The sequence below is a fragment of the Mastomys coucha genome, unplaced genomic scaffold (assembly GCF_008632895.1).
Source record: "Mastomys coucha isolate ucsf_1 unplaced genomic scaffold, UCSF_Mcou_1 pScaffold1, whole genome shotgun sequence".
Taxonomy (NCBI): Eukaryota; Metazoa; Chordata; class Mammalia; order Rodentia; family Muridae; genus Mastomys; species Mastomys coucha.
Window position 1 is genome coordinate 16193096 of NW_022196891.1, and position 20691 is coordinate 16213786.

At 37.1% G+C, this 20691-nt stretch overlaps 1 protein-coding gene across 8 annotated transcripts in view; it reads right to left on the reverse strand.

Annotated features, from left to right (window-relative positions):
* The window catches only part of Ptpn4 (protein tyrosine phosphatase non-receptor type 4), a 158515-nt gene that overhangs the window by 8869 nt on the left and 128955 nt on the right, over window positions 1-20691 (reverse strand). For all 8 annotated transcript variants that reach the window (XM_031380558.1, XM_031380565.1, XM_031380584.1 and 5 more), the window contains 9 exons: window positions 17342-17501; window positions 15843-15926; window positions 15698-15754; window positions 11215-11371; window positions 8401-8567; window positions 6465-6555; window positions 6242-6303; window positions 3664-3810; window positions 2313-2441 (listed from right to left, as the gene is read on the reverse strand). In XM_031380558.1, the coding sequence (XP_031236418.1) occupies window positions 2313-2441; window positions 3664-3810; window positions 6242-6303; window positions 6465-6555; window positions 8401-8567; window positions 11215-11371; window positions 15698-15754; window positions 15843-15926; window positions 17342-17501 (1054 nt within the window). The remainder of the gene's footprint in view (window positions 1-2312; window positions 2442-3663; window positions 3811-6241; window positions 6304-6464; window positions 6556-8400; window positions 8568-11214; window positions 11372-15697; window positions 15755-15842; window positions 15927-17341; window positions 17502-20691) is intronic.

Sequence of the window (20691 nt, forward strand, 5' to 3'; positions counted from 1 at the left end):
TGGGGCAGACAGCAGACTCCTAGACTCAATCCCCGGGACCCACACTGTGGGGCAGACAGCAGACTCCTCTAGGTTGTCTTCTGCCCTCTCTGATCTCCACAGGTACACCAGGACAAAACCACAACCACTTGCACACACATAAATAAGTGTAATAAAACATTTAAATACAAAATCTCGCAAATACGCAGATTAAAAATTAGAGGTCATAAGAACATAATAAATAATAAGTATAAATAAACATAAATAATGATTAATTCTATTTGGTCGGGTTGGGAGTAGCAATGATGGATATAATTAAAGAACTTTGGCTCAAATCCTGGCATTAGCATTTCAGAGGTTCCTGCCTTCAGGTAAAAAGTGAAAGGACACCTACAGCTTCACAGCATCTTCAGGGTTAAAAGGTTTCATGAAAAGACTAAATTTATCAACTGACTTACTCACACACTTTAAAACAGGATAGAACTATCATTCAACATAATTCAGTCTGGGGACAGCCATTTATGTTAAAGGGAGATCATGAATGAAAAGATAGGTATCAGCTCAGACCATCAAGCTCAAGTTCCGGACATAGATAAAGGGCATGACTAAGAGAGAAAGACAGAAGACAGAGGTTGAAGGAGAAAGGAAGGACACAGGGGAGACAGGGAAGGAGTATTTGTCCTTGGGATGGGGGCGGGGTGGGTGCTGACCATCGACTGCCTATGGATAGAGAGGAGACAGACTTGGCCCATGGGTAAATGGCAGTATATAAAGGGGAAAGGGGAAAGCTCTTGTTAGAGTGAGGTGTTTAATTTTAATTGGGCATATCAATTAGGTGAACCAAAGGGGGCTTTAGATTGCTGGACTTCAGTACTTTGATAGATGGACTCGTAGTCAGAAGAAGAAAGTGGCCAAATAAGGAAATGGAGCTTTTTGGCTAGCTTTAGGAATGTAATCTAGCAAGGCAGAGACAATGAGGGAGAAGGGCAAGGCTGGCCAGAGCCATGTTTGCCATTCTTAGGATGGCTAGAGTCCCTTCAATGAAGGTAAAAGTTAATCAAGACTTTGGGAGCGGTAGCTGCCTATCCACTATCCATCAATATACGAGCATTTTTTTGTTGGGTAGAAACTATGTGTTTTCATTCTATTTGGCTCAAGCTAGGATTAAATACTTGCACCACAAAACTTAGTAACACTGACGGCCATTTTAAAGCCAAAGGAAGGGAGTAACTGACACATAAAACTGTGAAGGCCCAGGTCTCTCCCACCAGTACTTAAACTTTTGAAAGCAGGAATTGCCTCTGCTCCAAGGGTATGATTAATGACAAGTGAGGTAGAGCCTTATTGGCTCTCTTACAGCCAATAAGGAAGGAGTAGATGATGTGCTAACATTTAGAAAAGGAATCTGACACTAAATGAAGCTAAAAATTACAGGGGGAAAATGGCTAAAATTCATTCCAATAAGAATAAATTCAAATAAGAATAAACATACTGTCTACTTTATGGTATAATGTTCCAATCTGTAGGTTAAATCATCAAGATAGTTCTTTTAATCTTTATTTTCCTAAGTAGATAACCAGAAGGTAGGCAAGTATGTATATATGTGTGCATAGTGATTTCTATCTTCAACATAGTCCTTTAATTTCTTAGAGTCCAACTATAGATACATACAGCTTATATCTAGCTATGATATTTTTATTTGTATAATCTGAGTACCTAAGAACTATGGGAAGATAAATTGTGTGTATGTATGTGCATGTATGTGGATTCTGTATCTGTGGAGGTCAGAAAAGTCATTAGGTACCCTCCTTTATTACTTTCTACTTATTCCATTAGGACAATATCTCTCCCTGAACATGGTCCTTGCTCAGTGATATGGTAGAACTCAGAAAGCTCCTTCCGTTTGAATTCCCAGTGCTGGGTCACAGGCACTTGCAGTTATATCCAACTTGTTATATTAGTGCTGGGATCTGAACTCTCCTTATGAATGATCAGCAAGTGTTCTTTTGCTTTTAAGAATTATTTATTTTATGTATATATGAGCACACTATAGCTGTCTTCAGACACACCAGAAGAGGGTATCAGATCCCATTACAGATGGTTGTGAGCCACCATGTGGGAATTGAACTCAGGACCTCTGGAGGAAGAGTAGTCAGTGCTCTTAACCACTGAGCCATCTCTCCAGCCCCCAGCAAGTGTTCTTAACTGATGATCCATCCTTCTAGCCACCAGTTGAGTAATTTATGTTTCCCAGTAACTAGTCTCCAGATAAAAACATTTTCATTTTCAAAGTCTTTACAGCCGTTCTTAAACAGACACTCTTGACTTCTTACCTCTTGGTTAAACAGTGTCATCTTCCTGAAGATATAGGCAGGGTTTCCTTCTTCAGAGTGGCAGGTGACTTGATAGCATCCATAGGATGAGCTTCCTGAGGGTTCTGGCCAATACTGGTGACATTTAACCTGATCGTCAACAGATTAAATACAGAAAATTACCTATTTAGACATAAGAATTTGAATTCTCCAACTTTCAAAATGATCTAATATTTTAAGAACTTTCAAATTTATAGGAAATAATTCTCATACATCTTTCACTTAGATCTTCTAGCTGCTAATATTTTTGTGTGTACAGGTATATATTGTAAGAATGTTTCTGTGCACATATATGAGGAGTGTGTATGTACACACATATAGCACTGTGATCAATACTGTGTATCTTCCATCACTTCTTACCTTGTTTATTTGAGGAAAGGTCTATCACTGTATTTGTAGCTCATCAATATGGCTAGGCAAGCTGGCTGGTCAATGAACACAGGGGTCTGCTTATCTCTGCTCTGGCCCTCCAGTTCTAGGGCTATAGACACATGCTACCAGATCTAAATGTTATGTGAGTGCTAGGGATCTCAACTTAAGTCCCTATGTTGCACTTTACTTTTTTAGCCATCTTGCCTGGTCATTATTCACTGACATTTTAAAAACCCTTTCTAAACAATCTGTTTGGCTATATTCTGATTAGAGTTTTACCACAGGTATGTATGAACATGTGTATATGTATGTGTACTATATAATCCTAGCCCTGTTTCCATATCACTGACCCACTTAAAGTACAACTGTTTTCAATATACTTCATAGAACTGTATAACCATTCCCCTTTAGAATGGTTTAGAACACTTTAGAACATTTCACTGCGCTTTAAAAAAACTCATATCCTCTTTAGTAGCTGCTATCCTCTTTCCTAATCCTGGACTTAGGTATCTACTAATCTACGTACTGTACTTGTGAATAGCCAATCCGGGATGTTTTATAAAAATAGAATTCTACAATAATTTTTGTTTTATTAACAATTTCTCATTTAGCATAGTGCTCTTCAGGGTCACCCAAATTCTATTATCAGTACTTCAGTTACTATTATTGCCAAATATTCTTCAGTATTAAACTTTAAAGTTTTTAAACATTAAAATTTAAAGTACTGATTTTAAATAAATACAATGATTAGAATGGTAATATTTGTGTTGCAAGCATTGTTTTGGTCACAGTCTTAAGTATTTGGCTGTCATGATTCAAAGCATGGAACCACAACAAAAGATAAAGGGTTACAAGAGAATGTTCTGAGTATATAAACACAATGTAATTTGAAAAGAGCCCAAGTAATCCAAGTAATGTGTAAGATTAAACTATAGCTTACTCTGCCACGTTCAACTTGTGTGGTCAGCATCACAACCATGGAGGAGCCTTGTTCCCAAGTCATTTGCCAAAAATCTTTGCAAGTGTGTGGTAATGGCCCTTGACAAGCAATGTACTGATTTATAATACTTGAAGAAGGAATTTCCATCTAACAAGAAAAAGACATTAAAATAAGAAATAATCATTAATAATTTTACTTGTAAAAGAAATTTCCTGACATTGTCAAAAGTTATACTTATTAGCTATTTAACTGATGGAAGAGGAATTTAAAAGCAAATATTTTCCAAACACTACCTCCTTTACTTTCTTCTCCTTTGAGACAAGTCTACTACATAGCCCAGCATCTCAACTATTACAGGCATGTAACACTATATCTAACACTATTATTGTGTTAAGAGGCAGCATTATAGAGGCCCTTGTTTTAAAGACGGAGTTTGTAAGAATATTTTTAAAAAGTATAAATAGTTTATTGGTAAATTTTCTTTTTTTTCTTTTTCTTTCTTTTTTTTTTGTGTTTTTTTGTTTTTTTGTTTTTGGTTTTCGAGACAGGGTTTCTCTGTATAGCTCTGGCTGTCCTGGAGCTAACTCTGTAGACCAGGCTGGCCTTGAACTCAGAAATCCATCTGCCTCTGCCTCCCAAGTGCTGGAATTAAAAGCGTGCGCCAACACTGCCCTGCGGTAAATATTCTAAGGAAGAAATATTCTGCCATTTATTTTAGCTGAATTCTCCTCATTAAATAATGTGAAGAGCAACTAGAATGATATTTAAGTTTACTTTTAGAATGAAATAAGACAATAAATATAAAAGAATCACAACTGTACATTTGAGGTTCATTTCAACAAGGTGATAGCCATATATAGCAATTTAGAGAATACCCAAGGTACTTGAAACTTGAAGTCTCCCTCCCAAACCAGCTTCCACTTATTACCAGAGGGTAAATTTGTTTTTCTACTTTCTAGTACCTCTTTTACATAAACAGTCTGTACACAACAACTATTTTTCTATAAAAAGAATTTTAAAACAGTAGCACAATATTTATAGTTTTCTGAATCTTATTGTTTGAAAGATAATACCTAAATTAGTACCTAATTTCTTCCTTTTAATGGCTCTTCTTAAAAAAATACTGTAACTTATTTAACAGACAATCAAGGCATTGTTAATATGGTTGCTACCAGTAGCAAAGTAAACTGAACACTTCTCTAAACCTGACATTTTTAGCAAATGTAAAAATATATCTACCTATAAGGTCAACAGGGAGAGATGAAAATGCTGGGTGCAAAGGTATGCACACCTCATCTTCTGACAATACCACACTGCTCCCCAAAGGAACCAGTCCACATTTTAACCAACAACACACAAGAATGTAGTTAACTGATACTTGCCAATATAGCTATATTCCCTTATCCATAGCTCTGAAAATACCAATAGTCTGAAATACAAAACTGGTTTTGGTGTTTTGAACCTTGTCCTAACTTGAAGGGATTTTAAAGTTGACTTTACTTGAAAGCATTTGACAGCAAAATGTGACTTTGACTTAATCCCACTCAGAATATTTATATAATATCAGTATAATAATTAAAGGACCCCTACCCCATATCGGCTAGGGATATTACTTCCTATAGCACTGGTACATGGACTGAATATTCTTAAAAAAAAAAAAATCTAAAAATTTTCAATCCCAATGCATACTAAGGCTTCAGATAAAGAACTATAGGTGTGCATGTTATCATCAAATTTTTGGTCTTTCATTTTCATAGATAAGTGGTAGAACTTCTATATAGTTTAAATTTGTACTTTGTTTTATAACTTTCATTTAACTGTGTTTGATACTTACTTTTCTAAGTTTCTTAATATTATTCTGGCTTTGCCTAAAAACAAACAACTCCACAAGTCATTATCTAAGGCCAAAAGGAGGAGCTGTGCGGCAACTTGTGCAGCAAACTTAACTGCTCTGCCATCTCTCTAGCCCCATAATTGCTAAAGTTCTAATGCAGTTTCAAACCAGGAGGCGGGTTCTGTTGACTATGTCTAGGCATACTGAGGAAGAAACCATGCGAGTCATGGATAAGCACTTTTCCAGATGGCATTAAAAGGCACCTGTCTCATTCCCCTCTTAGACTGCCCACGTGCAGCCTCCATTACTGTGCAGTACCATATTCCCCACATTTTCATGTTTATTGAGGGTAATTGCGCCATTTACATTCACATTGATGAAGCGCTGTGTAGTGTTCTTATGTACAAGAATGTTGCAATGTTATTCACCATGGAGAGAATGTCGATTAGTTTTCTTCAGTCATGAACTACACTTCAAATGCTATTGGCTATGCATTCAAAGTTAACAAATCAACAATGTTATTATTAAGTAAAGCTTTAGATGAAGCTGTACATTGATTGCTGAAAAATGTTAACTATTTACTTATAAATACATATCTATTTGCTCTAGAAATGATGATTCGGTATTCCCTAGTTCATCAATTGCACAAATCAAGGTTAAACTTTCAATAAAAAAGGAATTAATCTTAAAATTTACAATGGTATTCAATTAGTTCCAACAACAAAGGTATAACAAAAAACTTACATTTATATAATTTGCATTGATGTAGTCTTCATTACCTTTTAAAAGGACCCGTGTAGCATCATCTAAAAAAAAAATTAAAAGAAACAATGGCTTCATTTTTGTTTTGATATTTGGGATTAAATCACCAAAGCTATACCACTATGAACCACACTTCAGCCATAAAAATTTAATAAAGTTTTATTTAAAAGATTAAGCTTATAATGGTAAAAGTTTAGATACTTACAAGGTGAAATGTCTCTATATCTGTTTTTGGAAATGTTCTGAGGTAACTTGGCACACGACATTGTCATTCCAGGCTTTTTCCGATACAGTTGCTTTAAAAACAAACCAACAGAAACAGTCTGGTAAGCTGTCAACAGTTCTGCTCTGTTTTGGCAGACTCGTCTCTATTCCAATGAGAACCCTCCGTACTCCACGCACACTATGGGACTCTTCACAACAGTCACGTGCTGACCCAGAGCTATAGTCAGCTCTGTAGTTTGTGACATGCAATATGCATCTATGATATTTTGAAAAGTCTGAAAATAATTTTGCTCACTAAAGTACACTATATTTCAATAGCAAGTCTACAGAGAACATTTGGCTTTATTTTAGTTTCAAAGTATTCAAAAATGCACTGAGATTTTTAAAAAAAGAACTGATGCATATCTTAGCATGTTTTATTATTATAAGCATTTATATATAACATATTTGTATATGGCCACCAATATTTAAAAACACATGGGAAAATTCCTGGTTTTATTAAAGATAAATTAAGTTCACTATGACAAAATAATGCCATCTGCAAATGTGTTGGACTCAATTTATAACTATCTTGGATGTATACAACCTGTGGGCCACAGGCTGGACATCTCTGGTTTAAATATAGACTTTCAAATTTACTATACACTTACTAATCAAAATAAAGATTAGCAGTCATGCCAGGCACATCTCTAATCCCAGGACTTGGCGAGGGAATAGGCAGGTGATTCTCATGAGTTTGAGGCCAGCCTGATCTATAGGCTAAATTCCAGAACAGCTAGAGCTACACAAAGAGACTGCTAGCATTACAGAGAAAGACCCTGTCTCAGGGGGCAGGAAAAATTATCAATAAAGAAGCATTCTTGCCGGGCGGTGGTGGCACACGCCTTTAATTCCAGCACTTGGGAGGCAGAGGCAGGTGGATTTCTGAGTTCGAGGCCAGCCTGGTCTACAGAGTGAGTTCCAGGACAGCCAGGGCTATACAGAGAAACCCTGTCTCGAAAAAACCAAAAAAAAAAAAAAAAAAAAAAAAAAAAAAAACCCAAAAAAAAAGAAGCAGCATTCTTGTTCATCTGAGATAATGATCTCAGAGGTTTTAAGACTATACAGACAAAAAAAGCTAGAAAAAGATTACATATTACAAACTATGAATTTGAAATACAAGTTATGTTTTAACTTTTTTTTAATTCTTATTTTATTTATGTTTTGAGACAAGGTCTTTGCTACATATAGTTCAGGATGGCCCCTAACTCATGGAAAATTGGTAATGCTATGATAGCCAGCATTACAAATGATACATGCTATGGCATCTGGCTTTGCACAACCTTTCAATTTGTAAGACAATACTCTTATCTTATAGTTTTCATTAAAAAGAACTAGTAAATTACATGAAAAACACATGTAATATTTTTACGTTTACTCCTTTTATATTTTTTGAGAGAGATCTCACTCTATAGCTTAGGCTAGCCTGGAACTCACTGTTCTGGACCCACCTTGAACTGAACTACATCTTCCTGCCTAGCTTTTATTCTTCTTTTAAAAAGAAATTTATTTGGGTTGGAGAGATGACTCAGCAGTTAAGGACACTGACTGCTCCTCTGAAGGTCCCGAGTTCAAATCCCAGCAACCACATGGTAGCTCACAACTATCCATAACAATATCTGATGCCCTCCTCTAGGGTATCTGAAGACAGCTACATTGTACTTACATATAAGAAAGAAAGAAATCTTTAAAAAAAGCTTATTTATTCAGTCATAACCAGTATTGTGGGAATAATTTTTAAAAACTATAATTTAGAACTCTTTATGTTAACAAATTCTAAGCCTATCATTTTACCTTATAAATCATAATCCAAAGTAGACTAGGCTCTAAACAACCCTATTTAGCAAATACTGATTTAATACAACGTTATCACTTACATCAAACTGTGCCAGTACTGTTCCAGTGATAAGCCCCTCAGCTAGCTGGATCATTGACTCCCGCAAGGAATGGTCATCTTGATGGACACTATCTAGTGGGGCTTTTTCAGGAATATACTGGAAGTCTGGCTCACTTTCTAGTTTTTCTTCCACTACATCATATACAGCTAAAATAAAACAAAAAACACAGTAAGAATCTTAATAGAATTCAGTAAGTAATTGCCGGATATTTTCTATAGATTCCATTATATCTGACTGATGCCTTTGTGAAGAAACCAAGAATGGTGGTGTGGTTGAAAGGCTTCTGCTATTCCTTTGGAGAGAAGAAGGGTTCTTGAGCCATATACTCAATATCTGAAGACACATTAAGAAAATGAGGCAGGACTCCAGCAGTTAAGAGCACTTCCTGCTCTTGCAGAGGGCCTAGGTCCAGCTGGCAATTCACAAGCCCCTGTAATTCCAGGTCCAATAGGTAGATGTCCTTTTCTGACATTCTTGGGATCCTGGGCTCTTGGGGCAAGATAACTACATACAGGAGTGTTCAAATGTGTGTGCATGAACATGCAGACACAAACACACACAGAGAGACAGACAGACAGACAGTTAAGAAATACTTGGAAAAATAGAGAAAATGAGGCATTTTTGAGCTGGAGATCTGAATAGGCATGCCCTTAACTTCTAGAAAATGGATAAATAGCACAGACAAAAGTCTATGCGCCATTATGTCTAAAGATATGCTGGCTTTGATCATATGATAAATGAACACAAAGCTGAATAAATCAGCCCCACATTCTGTCATCCACCTAGTCACTAAGTATCTTTCATGTTCAAGTTAGTATAAGAGAGCTCAGATTTAGATGCTGGGCCTACAAATGACAGGCCTAAAATTTACCCTTATGTATTTGCCCTCTCAGCCCCATTTTAAAGAAAATTAGTTTTTATGTTTTACATGTGTGGGTGGTTTGCTTGAATGTGTGTATTGTATACCAAGTGCATGCCTGGTGCCTATGGATGCCAGAAGAGGGCATTAGATAACCTGGAACTAGAGTTATAGACCATTGTGACTCACCATGTGGATACTGAAAGTCAAACTCTGGCCCTTTGTAAATTAACCAAGGGCTTGTAACTACTGAGTCATATCCAGCTCCATAACTTTATTGTTTAACACGGGCTCTATTAACACACAAATGATGGTTCATCCATATGTAAACATGTATATTCTCTGCAAATGATTGCCTCCTCTTAGCCATCCTGCTGGATTAGGAAACATCAAGTACTATACTTGAGAGAAAAATAAAAGAGATGTGATGAAATCCACACTGAAAATGAGTGGAGGTCTCCATCTAGAATAATCCTTTACAGCTGGGTTCCTCATGGGTTTTAAAATGTAAAAGAAACAACCGGAAGTGAAAAAGGCCTTGTCTGTCAAAGACTTTTGTTTATATTCTGGTTCATTCATGAATCTATAAACAGGAAATAAGAGTGTCTGAAAGTATTTTCAACTTTAAACTGAGAGTAATGTACCTATCATATTTGGTGGCTCTGAGGATGAAGCGAAAACATACTGATGTCACTGAGTGTCACAGGATCTGCTATCAGGAGAGGGCACATAAGCCAAACTGACAGATCACTATTGGTATAAAGTTGAAGCTGTGGCACAGAACAGACAGTATGAGCCTACACAAACAGGTTCCTCAGAATCAAAATGAATGTCTGTTAATGGCTGTTTTAACAGTCTTAGCAAGCCAATTTAGGATTACACATGGATAAGAACATAAAGTACAGAAAAGAAGGTACTTCCTGTAATCAAATATAAAAAGGGAGTTTTTTCTTTTCTCTAAACAACATCTCACTGTGACATTCTCATTCATGTTGAAAACAACAGATCTGAATCATATCCACGACTCCCCTGTTGTGTCCTTCTATAATAAAGACATCCTCCTTTTACATTCATGATTTTGTTTTGTTTTGTTGTTTTTTTGAGGCAGGGTTTCTCTGTGTAGCCCTGGCTGTCCTGGAACTCACTCTGTAGAGCAGGCTGGCCTCGAACTCAGAAATCCACCTGCCTCTGCCTCTCAAGAGCTGGGATTAAAGGTGTGTGCCACCACTGCCTGGCTACATTCATGCCTGTAAGATACAAGACTCTGCATAAGCATCTCATGCTGTTTATGTATCTGCTGGTGGGCACAGCAGGATGTCTAACTTGGGGACTGGGAATAGTGCTATAGTGAATATAAATGCAGATAATGCTAGTAGTTATGTGTCCAGATAAGAGTTTGACATGACCAGTCAAGAGGGCACCACCTAGGCAAAATGTAGTTAACAGTATTTTTCTTGTTTAATTAGAGTTTGTTATGGAATTTTCTAGAAACACAACAGAGAATTTATTATTCATTAAACAAATATTCACTGACTATACTACTCTTAGAGTGGTTGAAGAGGGAGGCCACTATAAGTATGGTAGAATAAACAGAGAAAACATTTTTGAATGAAGGAAAGACACGAGTTACATTAAGAACCAAGAACTATTTGCAGAGCAGAAGAAACACAAGTCCACAGACCCGAAAGAATGTCAGGTTGAAGATTTGGGGAAACAGTAAGGACTCCACTGTGCATCAGTGGTGAAAGAAAATGTGACTGGGAGACAAGAAAGCCAAGATTTGGGATTTTTTTTTTCTCCAGGTATGATACATAATAGCACTGTCGTTTGAAGAGGAAGCTGGCATGACATGTTTATAGATGCCTACTCTGGCTTCCATATCCAGTAGTAAATACCAACAAATTATGACAAATAGTGTTAAACATACTACTTACCATTGGGTCGAACTAGGAGCACAAGTTCCCCAGAATGTTTCTCACAGCTAGCTTTAATAAACAAGACTACTTGATCATGGGTATGTTCTGCAATGTCCCGACCATTTATTAGTACCACTTGGTCCCCTTCATTCAATCGAGGGACACATAGGTCAGCCTGTAATATAATGTAGATAAGTGTTCAGATATGCACCCAGCATCCTGAAATATAAAACTTACTCTTTATAGAGTATAGAAAGAGAACTAAAATTACATATAGAAAAGCATGCATGCAAAGGTAGGAAAATGGCTCAGTCAGTAAACTGCTTGCTAGACAAGCATAAGGGCCTGACTTCCAATCCCCAGAAAGCACATAAATGTCCAGTGCTGGAATGCAGTCCTGTAATCCCAGTACTAAGACGGCTGAGCAGAAGAATCCCTGGAACTCTAGCCAATACAGCCAAGCAGGGAGCACCATGTTCAGTGAGGGATATCATCTCAAAAAGTAAAGTAATAAGGGAGAGAGTGACTGAGGAAGTCATCAGCCTCTAGTACACACACACACACACACACACACACACACACAACACAACACAATCTCTCTCTCTCTTTTATTTGAAAAAGCAGAAATTTAGTTTTTTTTTTGAACATCCTATTTTGTTTTACAGCTTCACTGAACATTCAAATTCCTTCCTCATGGCCTATTATGTCCATTGAGATTCAGATAAGAAATATGTCAAAATGCATATATACATACTGGCAGTCTTAATTTTGTACTGTTTAAATATATACAATTTCAGTTCCCACAGCTTAAAGAGCATCACTTTCTGAATTACATCTTCCAAATTTTAGTTTTCAGAATACATTGTATCTTACTGCATAAAGTACACATTTGCTGTTAGTGCTTTAGTCCAAATACTTAAAACGGAGCACTGCAGCTGGAAAGATGCCTCAGTGCTTAAGAGCACTGGCTGCTCTTCAAGAAACCCTAGGTTCATTTTCCAGCACCCACATGAGGCTAAACATCCTCTGTAACTCCAGTTCTAAGAGGGAATCAGATGACTTCTTCTGGCCTCCACAGGAAGGCACATAGTATAAAACATACATTCAGGCAAAAATAAAAATAAAATAAATAAAAATATAAATACACATAATATGATCACACTTGTCAAAGCATATCCCTCAATCAGTGTATGACCAAGAAACAAAGCACATAGCTGTGCTTATATTGGCTCGCAGTAGGAAATCATCTCAAAGAGGAACTACCCAGAAAAGATATAAATGAAAGCTCAGAAAAGAAGCAATGCATGATGGCCCCAGATGTGAACTTTGACCCGAGGCAGTGATGAGGGAAGTGAGAACACTTCTGTGGTCTGAGGCTCTAGGTGAGTATGAACAGTCAAAGGGACTCAAGTTTTTTCACAGTACAACACCAAGGCTTCAAGGACAAAACACTGAAGCAGATGCAGTTGTGGAAAAGATCATGGACATCCGTTAATGTAAGAAACAGGCTCATTCTGCATCATCAGCTGTGTATCACACTATTAAACTCTTGTGATAAAGTTTTATAAATGATTGATATTTTGGGCTACTGAACACATTTTAGTATTTCTCAACATTTTTGTAACATACATTTTGTAACACATTTCTTAATGTATAGAAAACAGATCTAAAAGTCATAAAAACAGTACAATTTTTCCAACTGGTTAATAGCTCATGGCAATGTTTATCTCTACATGGCCATCTTTAAAGTTCTGTACTACTGCAATAAGGACTGCCTGAATACTGAGAAATTCACCCAGTAATTAAGATAAAGGAGACAAAAGAAACAAAAGTTCTATGAAAACACATGAGCCCAAGTATGAAGATGGCAGGTTGGGCAGTGAAATGCCATGGCAAAGGGAAGGAGAAATGGACACACTATTCAAATTTACTACAAACAACCATTTCATAACTCTCAGCAAGACAGTGTGCCTAGTGGAAAGAACACTGCTGTAAGGTTAAACTCATCCTCCACTGCTTATGAAATGTATGATCTCAGACAGCCAACACCCTGAAAATACAAGAACTTAGCCTGATTTATCTTTTATAGTTGTGAAAATAAAAATGAGTTAATTCAATAAAATGTTTTAAAATCTCAAATATTCAAATGTTAGCCTTTATTTATTATTTGAGTTTTTTGTGGCTATGTTTTATTAGAGTAGATGGCAAATATCTATATGGTTCCTTATGTAGGGAAATGCATCTACCAGTTTGAGTCTACACTTTTATAAATGCACGTCTAGGATACGCACAATGAAGTAGAATGGTTACTAAAGTACTGGGAGAAACACTAATTTAGCAGAAAGCGGTCTTCCCACATTACTCGACGGGTAGTATGCAGGCAGAAAAGAAGGGCTCTATGTTATCGGGGACATGAGTCCCCTATGAGGCTTTTACTATACCCATCAGCACTGACAGGAGCTTGCTCATATTTAACCTGCCTTTTGTGAGATATAAACTTTTATATGTATTTCTTTCTTATCTGAAAACCTAGATATTTAGTCACATTTTGTAAGAGGAATAGACATTGATTACAAGGTTTGCATTTGTAAAGAAAATAATGCTTTAAATGTGAATTATCCATTTCTGAGGTACCCAAAACATACACACACAAATCCTGACATTGAAACCCAGCACTCAGCAGGCTGAGGCAGGAGGATTTCTTGAGTTCAAGCCAGCTTTAGTCTACTTAGAGTAGACTAAAGAAACTGTTTCCTCTAATCATCTTTTTGTTTTAAAAGGCCACAACATGGAAGACTGTGGTGGTATCTGTATTAATGAAATAATTTAAAAATGAAAAGGTTCTACTGCTTTAATATGTTCATTAAGGTTCTATTGCTTCAATATGTTCTAATTCTTCTATTATTTTTATAGCATAGTTCTATGCAGCAGAAGGGAGAAGATCACCAGCAAGAGATATAGCTCATAAGAGCAAAGAACACTCAGTGTCATAATTCAGATAACTAAATAGGAAGAAAAAAGAAAGTGAAGCATATCAGTAATTCCACTTTTTTCAGGAAAAACACTGCTAACATTTTAGCATGCTTCTAGATAACACCAAGACAAATTATTTAATGATAACAAAATTCATTACTATAGAAGCTTAATAATGAATAACAGGTTAATGTTTTTAGCATGTGCATATTAGAATGTATCATTCCCATTTAAAGTGATTTTAAAACAGAAAGCATGCAACCCAGGCAGTAGTGGCACAAGCCTTTAATCACAGCCTTCGGGGGTGGGGTGGGGGTGGGGAGTGGGAGATGCAGGTGGAGGGATCTCTGTGAAAGTCTCAGGACAGCTAAGGCTGCAGAGAAACTCTGTCTTGAACACCACCCACCCACTCACCTCACAAAAAAAAAAAAAAAAAAAAAAAGGAAAAACAGTAGGCAAATAGTTAACTATTATAAATAAAAAAGCAAACAGCAACAACAAAAATCTCAAAATACTCTACTTTCATCTACATTTGTTGAATAAGGTGGTTTTTTCAACAGAACTCTTTAGCACAACAGAAACACTCAGAATAATAACTTCTAAGATGTAGATTCAACTAAGATTTATCTTCACCTGCAAGTTATGATATGATTTTTAGTATTTAGATTTAACACCTGACAAGTTGAAAAGTAGCACTTTTCTCTCTTTAGGCAAAAAAATGCTTTGTTTTTACTTTATATGTTTAGGTGATTTGATTGTATGTAAGACTGTATCCCACAAAAATGCCTGAAAACTTGCAGAGAACATTGGATTTCTTGGAACTGGAGTTAAATGTAGCTTTGAGCTACCACTGTGTGGATTCTGAGAACTGAACAGCCAGTGTTCTACCTGCCAACCCCACCTCAGTGAGTCTCTGTTTTAAAGTACAGACTCTGGGAGTGAAGAGACAGCTCAGTGGGTAAGAGCACTGGCTGCTCTTGCTGCAGGACCAAGGGGTCCCATGCCATTTTCCAGTCTCCTCAGGCAACAGCCACATGTGTAGTATACACATATACAAGAAGGCAAAATACTCATACATGCCAAACTAATTTGTTTTTTTTAAGTACAAATGGGGTTGGAGAGCTGGCTTGGCAGTTAAGAGCATTTACTGTTCTTGTAGAGGACCTGAGTTTAATTCTTAGGAGCCATGCAGTGGCTCACAACTGTCCAAACCTCAAGTTCCATGGTGATGCAACACTGCATTCTGACCTCTGAGGATCGCACACAGTGCAGAGACATACATGCAAACACTCATACACAGGAAAACATTTTACAAAGTACATGTATGTTTTTGGTTTTTGTTGCTGCTGCTGTTTGTTTGTAGCTCAAGTGGGTCAAGAACTCTCTCTGCAGACCAGGCTAGGCATGAGCTCAGAGTCAGCCGCTTCTGTCTCCTGAGCGCTAAGATGAAAGGCAGGTAACCATCACACCTGACCCTTAAGTATACATTCTTAGAACCAGTATTTAGATAAAATGTGGGATAACTTACAGGTGTTCCTGGTGCTACCCGGGACACAATTACAGGCATCTTCTGATCATATCCTCCCTGGAAAAGAGTAAAATAAAACACCAAATACTACCAAACTAAGAACACCTTAATATAAAGACTAAATATGACATGTATTCTGGATTACCTTTACATTGAATCCAAACCTTCCATTTTCATCAGGTTTCATTTTGATTAGAACAAGGTTATCATGTGGAATGCCACCATTAGGCTTGGAAAGACAAAAATAAATTTCAGAATATAAATTATATGGTTTATCTGCTTATATGATCTATGATATATAAAGAATTAATATCCTAAGCAAATGTTAGTTTTGAGGAAAATAGTCCCTTTGCCCATAACTTCCATATGCATTCTCTCATTTCTCTGTCCGTTCTACTGGAAAAACACTGGCAAATGGGAATTGCCATCTCCCTTTCCTCTAACTCTATATACCAGTCAGGTTCTCATCCCCACCATTCTATAACTAAACTAACGACAACAAGCATTTCCCATGACGACATCCACTATTACGTGTCAGCCCTGTCTTACTGGCATTACCTGTGGCACTGGACAGCGTGCTCCCTTTCTCACTGGGCTCCTTCACTACACCTTGCTGCCACTTTTCCTTCTGCCTCTTTGTTGCATATTCTCAGTCTCCCTTCATCTCCCCAATTCTTATCATTGGTTAGGGCTCAGTTTTTAGAGCCTTTATGTAGATAACAACATACATATCTTGATGATTCCCTACATTGTGGTTTTTAAAAGTATATACCCACTACCATGAAAATACAAGTTCAGTAACCATAAATATATCCAGGTATGCAAGAAGAGACGTATAAACATCACCATGGAGTTAGTACTAAAGGAGATATTTTTGGCAAGAATTCTGATCTCTTTTGACTAAATCTATTGTAGTGGAACAGTACACATGAGAAAATAGAATGCTTTAAACTTCCGGTAATGGGAGAAACTCTGAGGACATAAATGAAAAGGCAGCAAGTGCAGTAATCACTAGAGACTTGCAGCACTAGATGCTGATGCATCTTATGGACTCTCCCCTTTGCATCTTATTTTATTTTCTAATGTTCCTTTAAGTTTCCTGAAACATATCTGTATGAGACTATGCTTTCTAGGAGCACAGTGTATTCTTAAGATAAACTGATATCCTCACTTATGGCTTACTTAAACCTTCTTAAGAAAGCAATAAAATTAATGTCATTAGAATTGTAACAATTCATCATTTTATTATATAAAGCATATTCTATATAAGCAAAAGTTAAAAATTATTTTGTAAAATGTAAACTGAACATATAGTATTAGAATCTATACTCAATTTCAAAAGCTGGGAATACCTCTACACTAAGAAATTATATAGTAAATTAAGTATTTAATGAATTAATTAGCAATTGATCTATAAACATGTTTATTTTGTATACTAAATTTATACCAATTTGTTAAGACATTAACTCTTGAAGCAATGGGCACTTTAAAAATGAAGAAAAAGATAACACCTAAATGGTTTAAATCATGGTTAAAGAATTAGAAGAAAAATACAATGAGTTATAATTTACTACTAAGACATGCTATGGTTGAATAGAAATTAAAACATTCATAATTTTAAAAGTTCAAAGCAAAGCTACTTACAGTGGACTTTTCAGGGGAAGAGGGCACATCAAAGGATTCATTAGTATGGTTGACTAGATCTTGCTGAGAGTGTGAAAAATGAATTTGGTGCCAACTGTTCTTCTTAGATTGTTTGGGTGGTAAAGCTGGAGGCTGCCCATCTTCAGGGGTCTCTTGTGACCTAGGGAAGGACAGTGGTGAGAAGTAAGCACTTCTAGAAACCGTCTGATGGAAATTCCTTATTCTAAATTAAGTAAAGCAACCAGATACCAGCTCTGTCTAATGTGTGGAGACTTTTAAGTGCTGTATTTACTTGAAAATGCTTTAATAAAATTATCTTTAAAAGAGTAAATCTGTTTAAACTCAAGTCAACAGTTATAGAGCACCTTAAACTATCCCCATGAAGCTATGGATTAATGTGCTCTAAGCCGAGGAGCAGCTTTCATCATCCGAGATGGCTCCATGCAAGCGCCCAAAGGAAGGAGACAACAGCCCTACCTAGGCACAGCTCCTATGAACTCCGACCTCCAGCAAGTCACCTCAACTGCAAAGGGATACAGTGGCACATACACCTGAGTGGTAACCAACAGCTGTATAACTGAACTTAGGATCCACTCAACAATCATGGATACTCATGCCTGGTACTGGGAACCCAGCGACAGTGAACACACGGATCTTGGCGAAGAACCAACAACTATAGTAAACTAGCACAATACCTAACTACATTTTCAATCTTTGTCCTGCAGGTAAGTGTAGTCCTCATCCACCATCATGGAACGCTTTCCAACAGATGAAAACTATTATAGAAAAACTAAACCAATCAAAATGCAGAGTCGTAGAACCTAACACCAATGGATACATCTACATAATAATTCCTGCTCAGGGAACATTGGAGAAGAGGAGGTGGAAAGAGTCAGAGAGGATCAGAGCGTTTCCTGTGAGACTGTACCTCCTAGTGATATCAGAAACCACATACATAATGTCTCACCAACATGGCTACCTACACAGAAGTGAACAAGGACAACAAGAGACATCCAAAGTAGACGGAGTAAAGCTTGCAAGGCCTGAACTCTAAAAAACATTTTAGTGGTTCTTTGTGAGTCATGCACCTCAATTTTGTTTGGTTTGGTTTTTAACTTTACAAGGCCTGAACTTTACACAAAGAACTAGAGATAACTAAGGCAAGCCAATAATAAAAAATACCCTTCTACAGAATAGCTTATCAATTAGTTATCCAATACCAAATGGTCAGAACAGCGTTGAAAGCATAGAAACCAGGAACAGACAGTGCAGGCTATATTTAGAAACATATATGAACAAACACACATACATACCTATATATGTACACGTATGTATGAATGCATGCATTTAAGAACAATTAATAAAAAAACAGGCCATGAATTTGGAAGAGAAAAAGTAAGGTAGTATAGGAAGCTTTTTAGGGACGACAGGGGGAATGATGTACTTATAACATCAAAAAGAAAAGAAAAACCCTGGAATTTGGGTGTTGAACAGAAAAAATCCTGCCTGGTAGGTATAGTCTAATGAGCTTTACCACAGATCCTGAGATTAATAAATGCAAGCATGTGACAGAGATTAGAATATTGAATTAATCATTAGAGACACAACTCCATGGAACCCTGCCAGTGCTAAGGAGAGAGAGCAACAACTTATAAGTACTGAAAAGCATAACCTTCTATTTGTGGCAACAGGAACTGACAGCTAGGTATTCAGGAGGGATTTCAAGGAAGAAATTGTAACTTTGAAAAGCAGACAGTCTATTTGCACAAAGGCTACAAGGGAGAACCCTTGTCTCAACCGCTGCCCTACTGTGCTGGCATCCATGAAAAGGATCTTGGAGGAACCCGTGTCTCAACCGCTGCCCTACTGTGCTGGCACCCATGAAAAGGATCTTGGGGAAAGTCAGTAGGAACAGAGTATTTTTTCACATTAGCATGAGCTGGATGCACTGTTGTTACGGCATTCTTCTATACGCCGTGTATGCTATGCACTTCTGTCACCGTTAATCTCCACTACCCTTTTCTGCCCTTGGTCCGGTTTCTCAAAGCCCCCCTTTAAACTTAGATTCTACCTGTGACGGAAAACTTAGTTTTCTGAGTGTGGCTTATTTAATATCACAATCTCTAGTTCTATCTAAATCCCAGCAAACAACATGATTTCAATTTTTCTTTTTCTTTGTTTGTTTTCGAGACAGGGTTTCTCTGAACAGCCCTGGCTATCCTAGAACTCACTCTGTAGATCAGGCTGGGCTTGAACCCAGACATCTGCCTGCCTCCCAAGTGCTGAGACTAAAGGCGTGTGCCACCAGTGCCCGGCTGATTTTAATTTTTCTATGTCTGAATAATAAATACTTCATTGTAACTATATTCTACATTTTCTTTACTCATTGTTCTGATTGGCACCTTGGCTGATTCTAATTTAGCTATTGTGAATACTCCGAGTAAAGATGCATAAGTAGTTATCATTAGTGTATGATGACTTCGATTCCCAAGAGTATTAAAGATGGATCATATGATAGTTTTCATTTTTTAGGAGTATCCATTCTGATTTCTGTAGCCATTAACAGTGTATAAGGATTCTCTTTATGCAACCTTCAACATCACTGTTAGCATTTGTTCTTTGTTTGGTTCATTTGGTTTTTGAGACAGGATTTCTCTGTGTAGCCCTGGCTGTCCTGGAACTCACTCTGTAGACCAGGCTGTCCCGCCTTTGCCTCCTGAATGCCTGGGTTAAAGGTGTGTACCACCAATGCACAGCTGTTTATTGTTTTCTTATGATTCCTATTCTGATTGGGATGAAAAGAAATCACAATGGTGTTTTGGTTTATAGTGGCTAAATGTGTGGTTGACTATTTTGACATGTATTTCTCAGTCATTTTTATTTTTAAAAAAAAATTAAAGAAGCAACTTAGAGCAAGGAGCTTGGTTAGATGATGAGCTAGAGTGGAAGAGGCCACATGAGTCAGGGTACTCACAGGCCTGCACTTCTTTTTGAGAATGACTATCTGTAAAGATTTTCCTCCCACCCTGCAGGCCATCTCTCTGTTCTCTGAAAACTGTTTCATTTGCTGTGTAGACCTCATAACTTGAAGCAATTCCATGTGTCAATTTTGGCTGTCCTATTTCCTGAGCTATTGGAGTTCCACTAAAAATTTGCAGTCTACATTGCTGTCTTACAGTAGTTCCCATTTGTCATCCTCTATTAGGTTCTGGTCTTCTATTCAGGTTATCTATGCATTTTGAGTTGATTTTGCACTAGGCAAGACCAAGAGAACTAGATTCAGTCTTTTACATGTTAATTTCCAGGTTTTCTCAGTTTGATAAAAATGACTGGTTTTTTCTTTGTTTTGG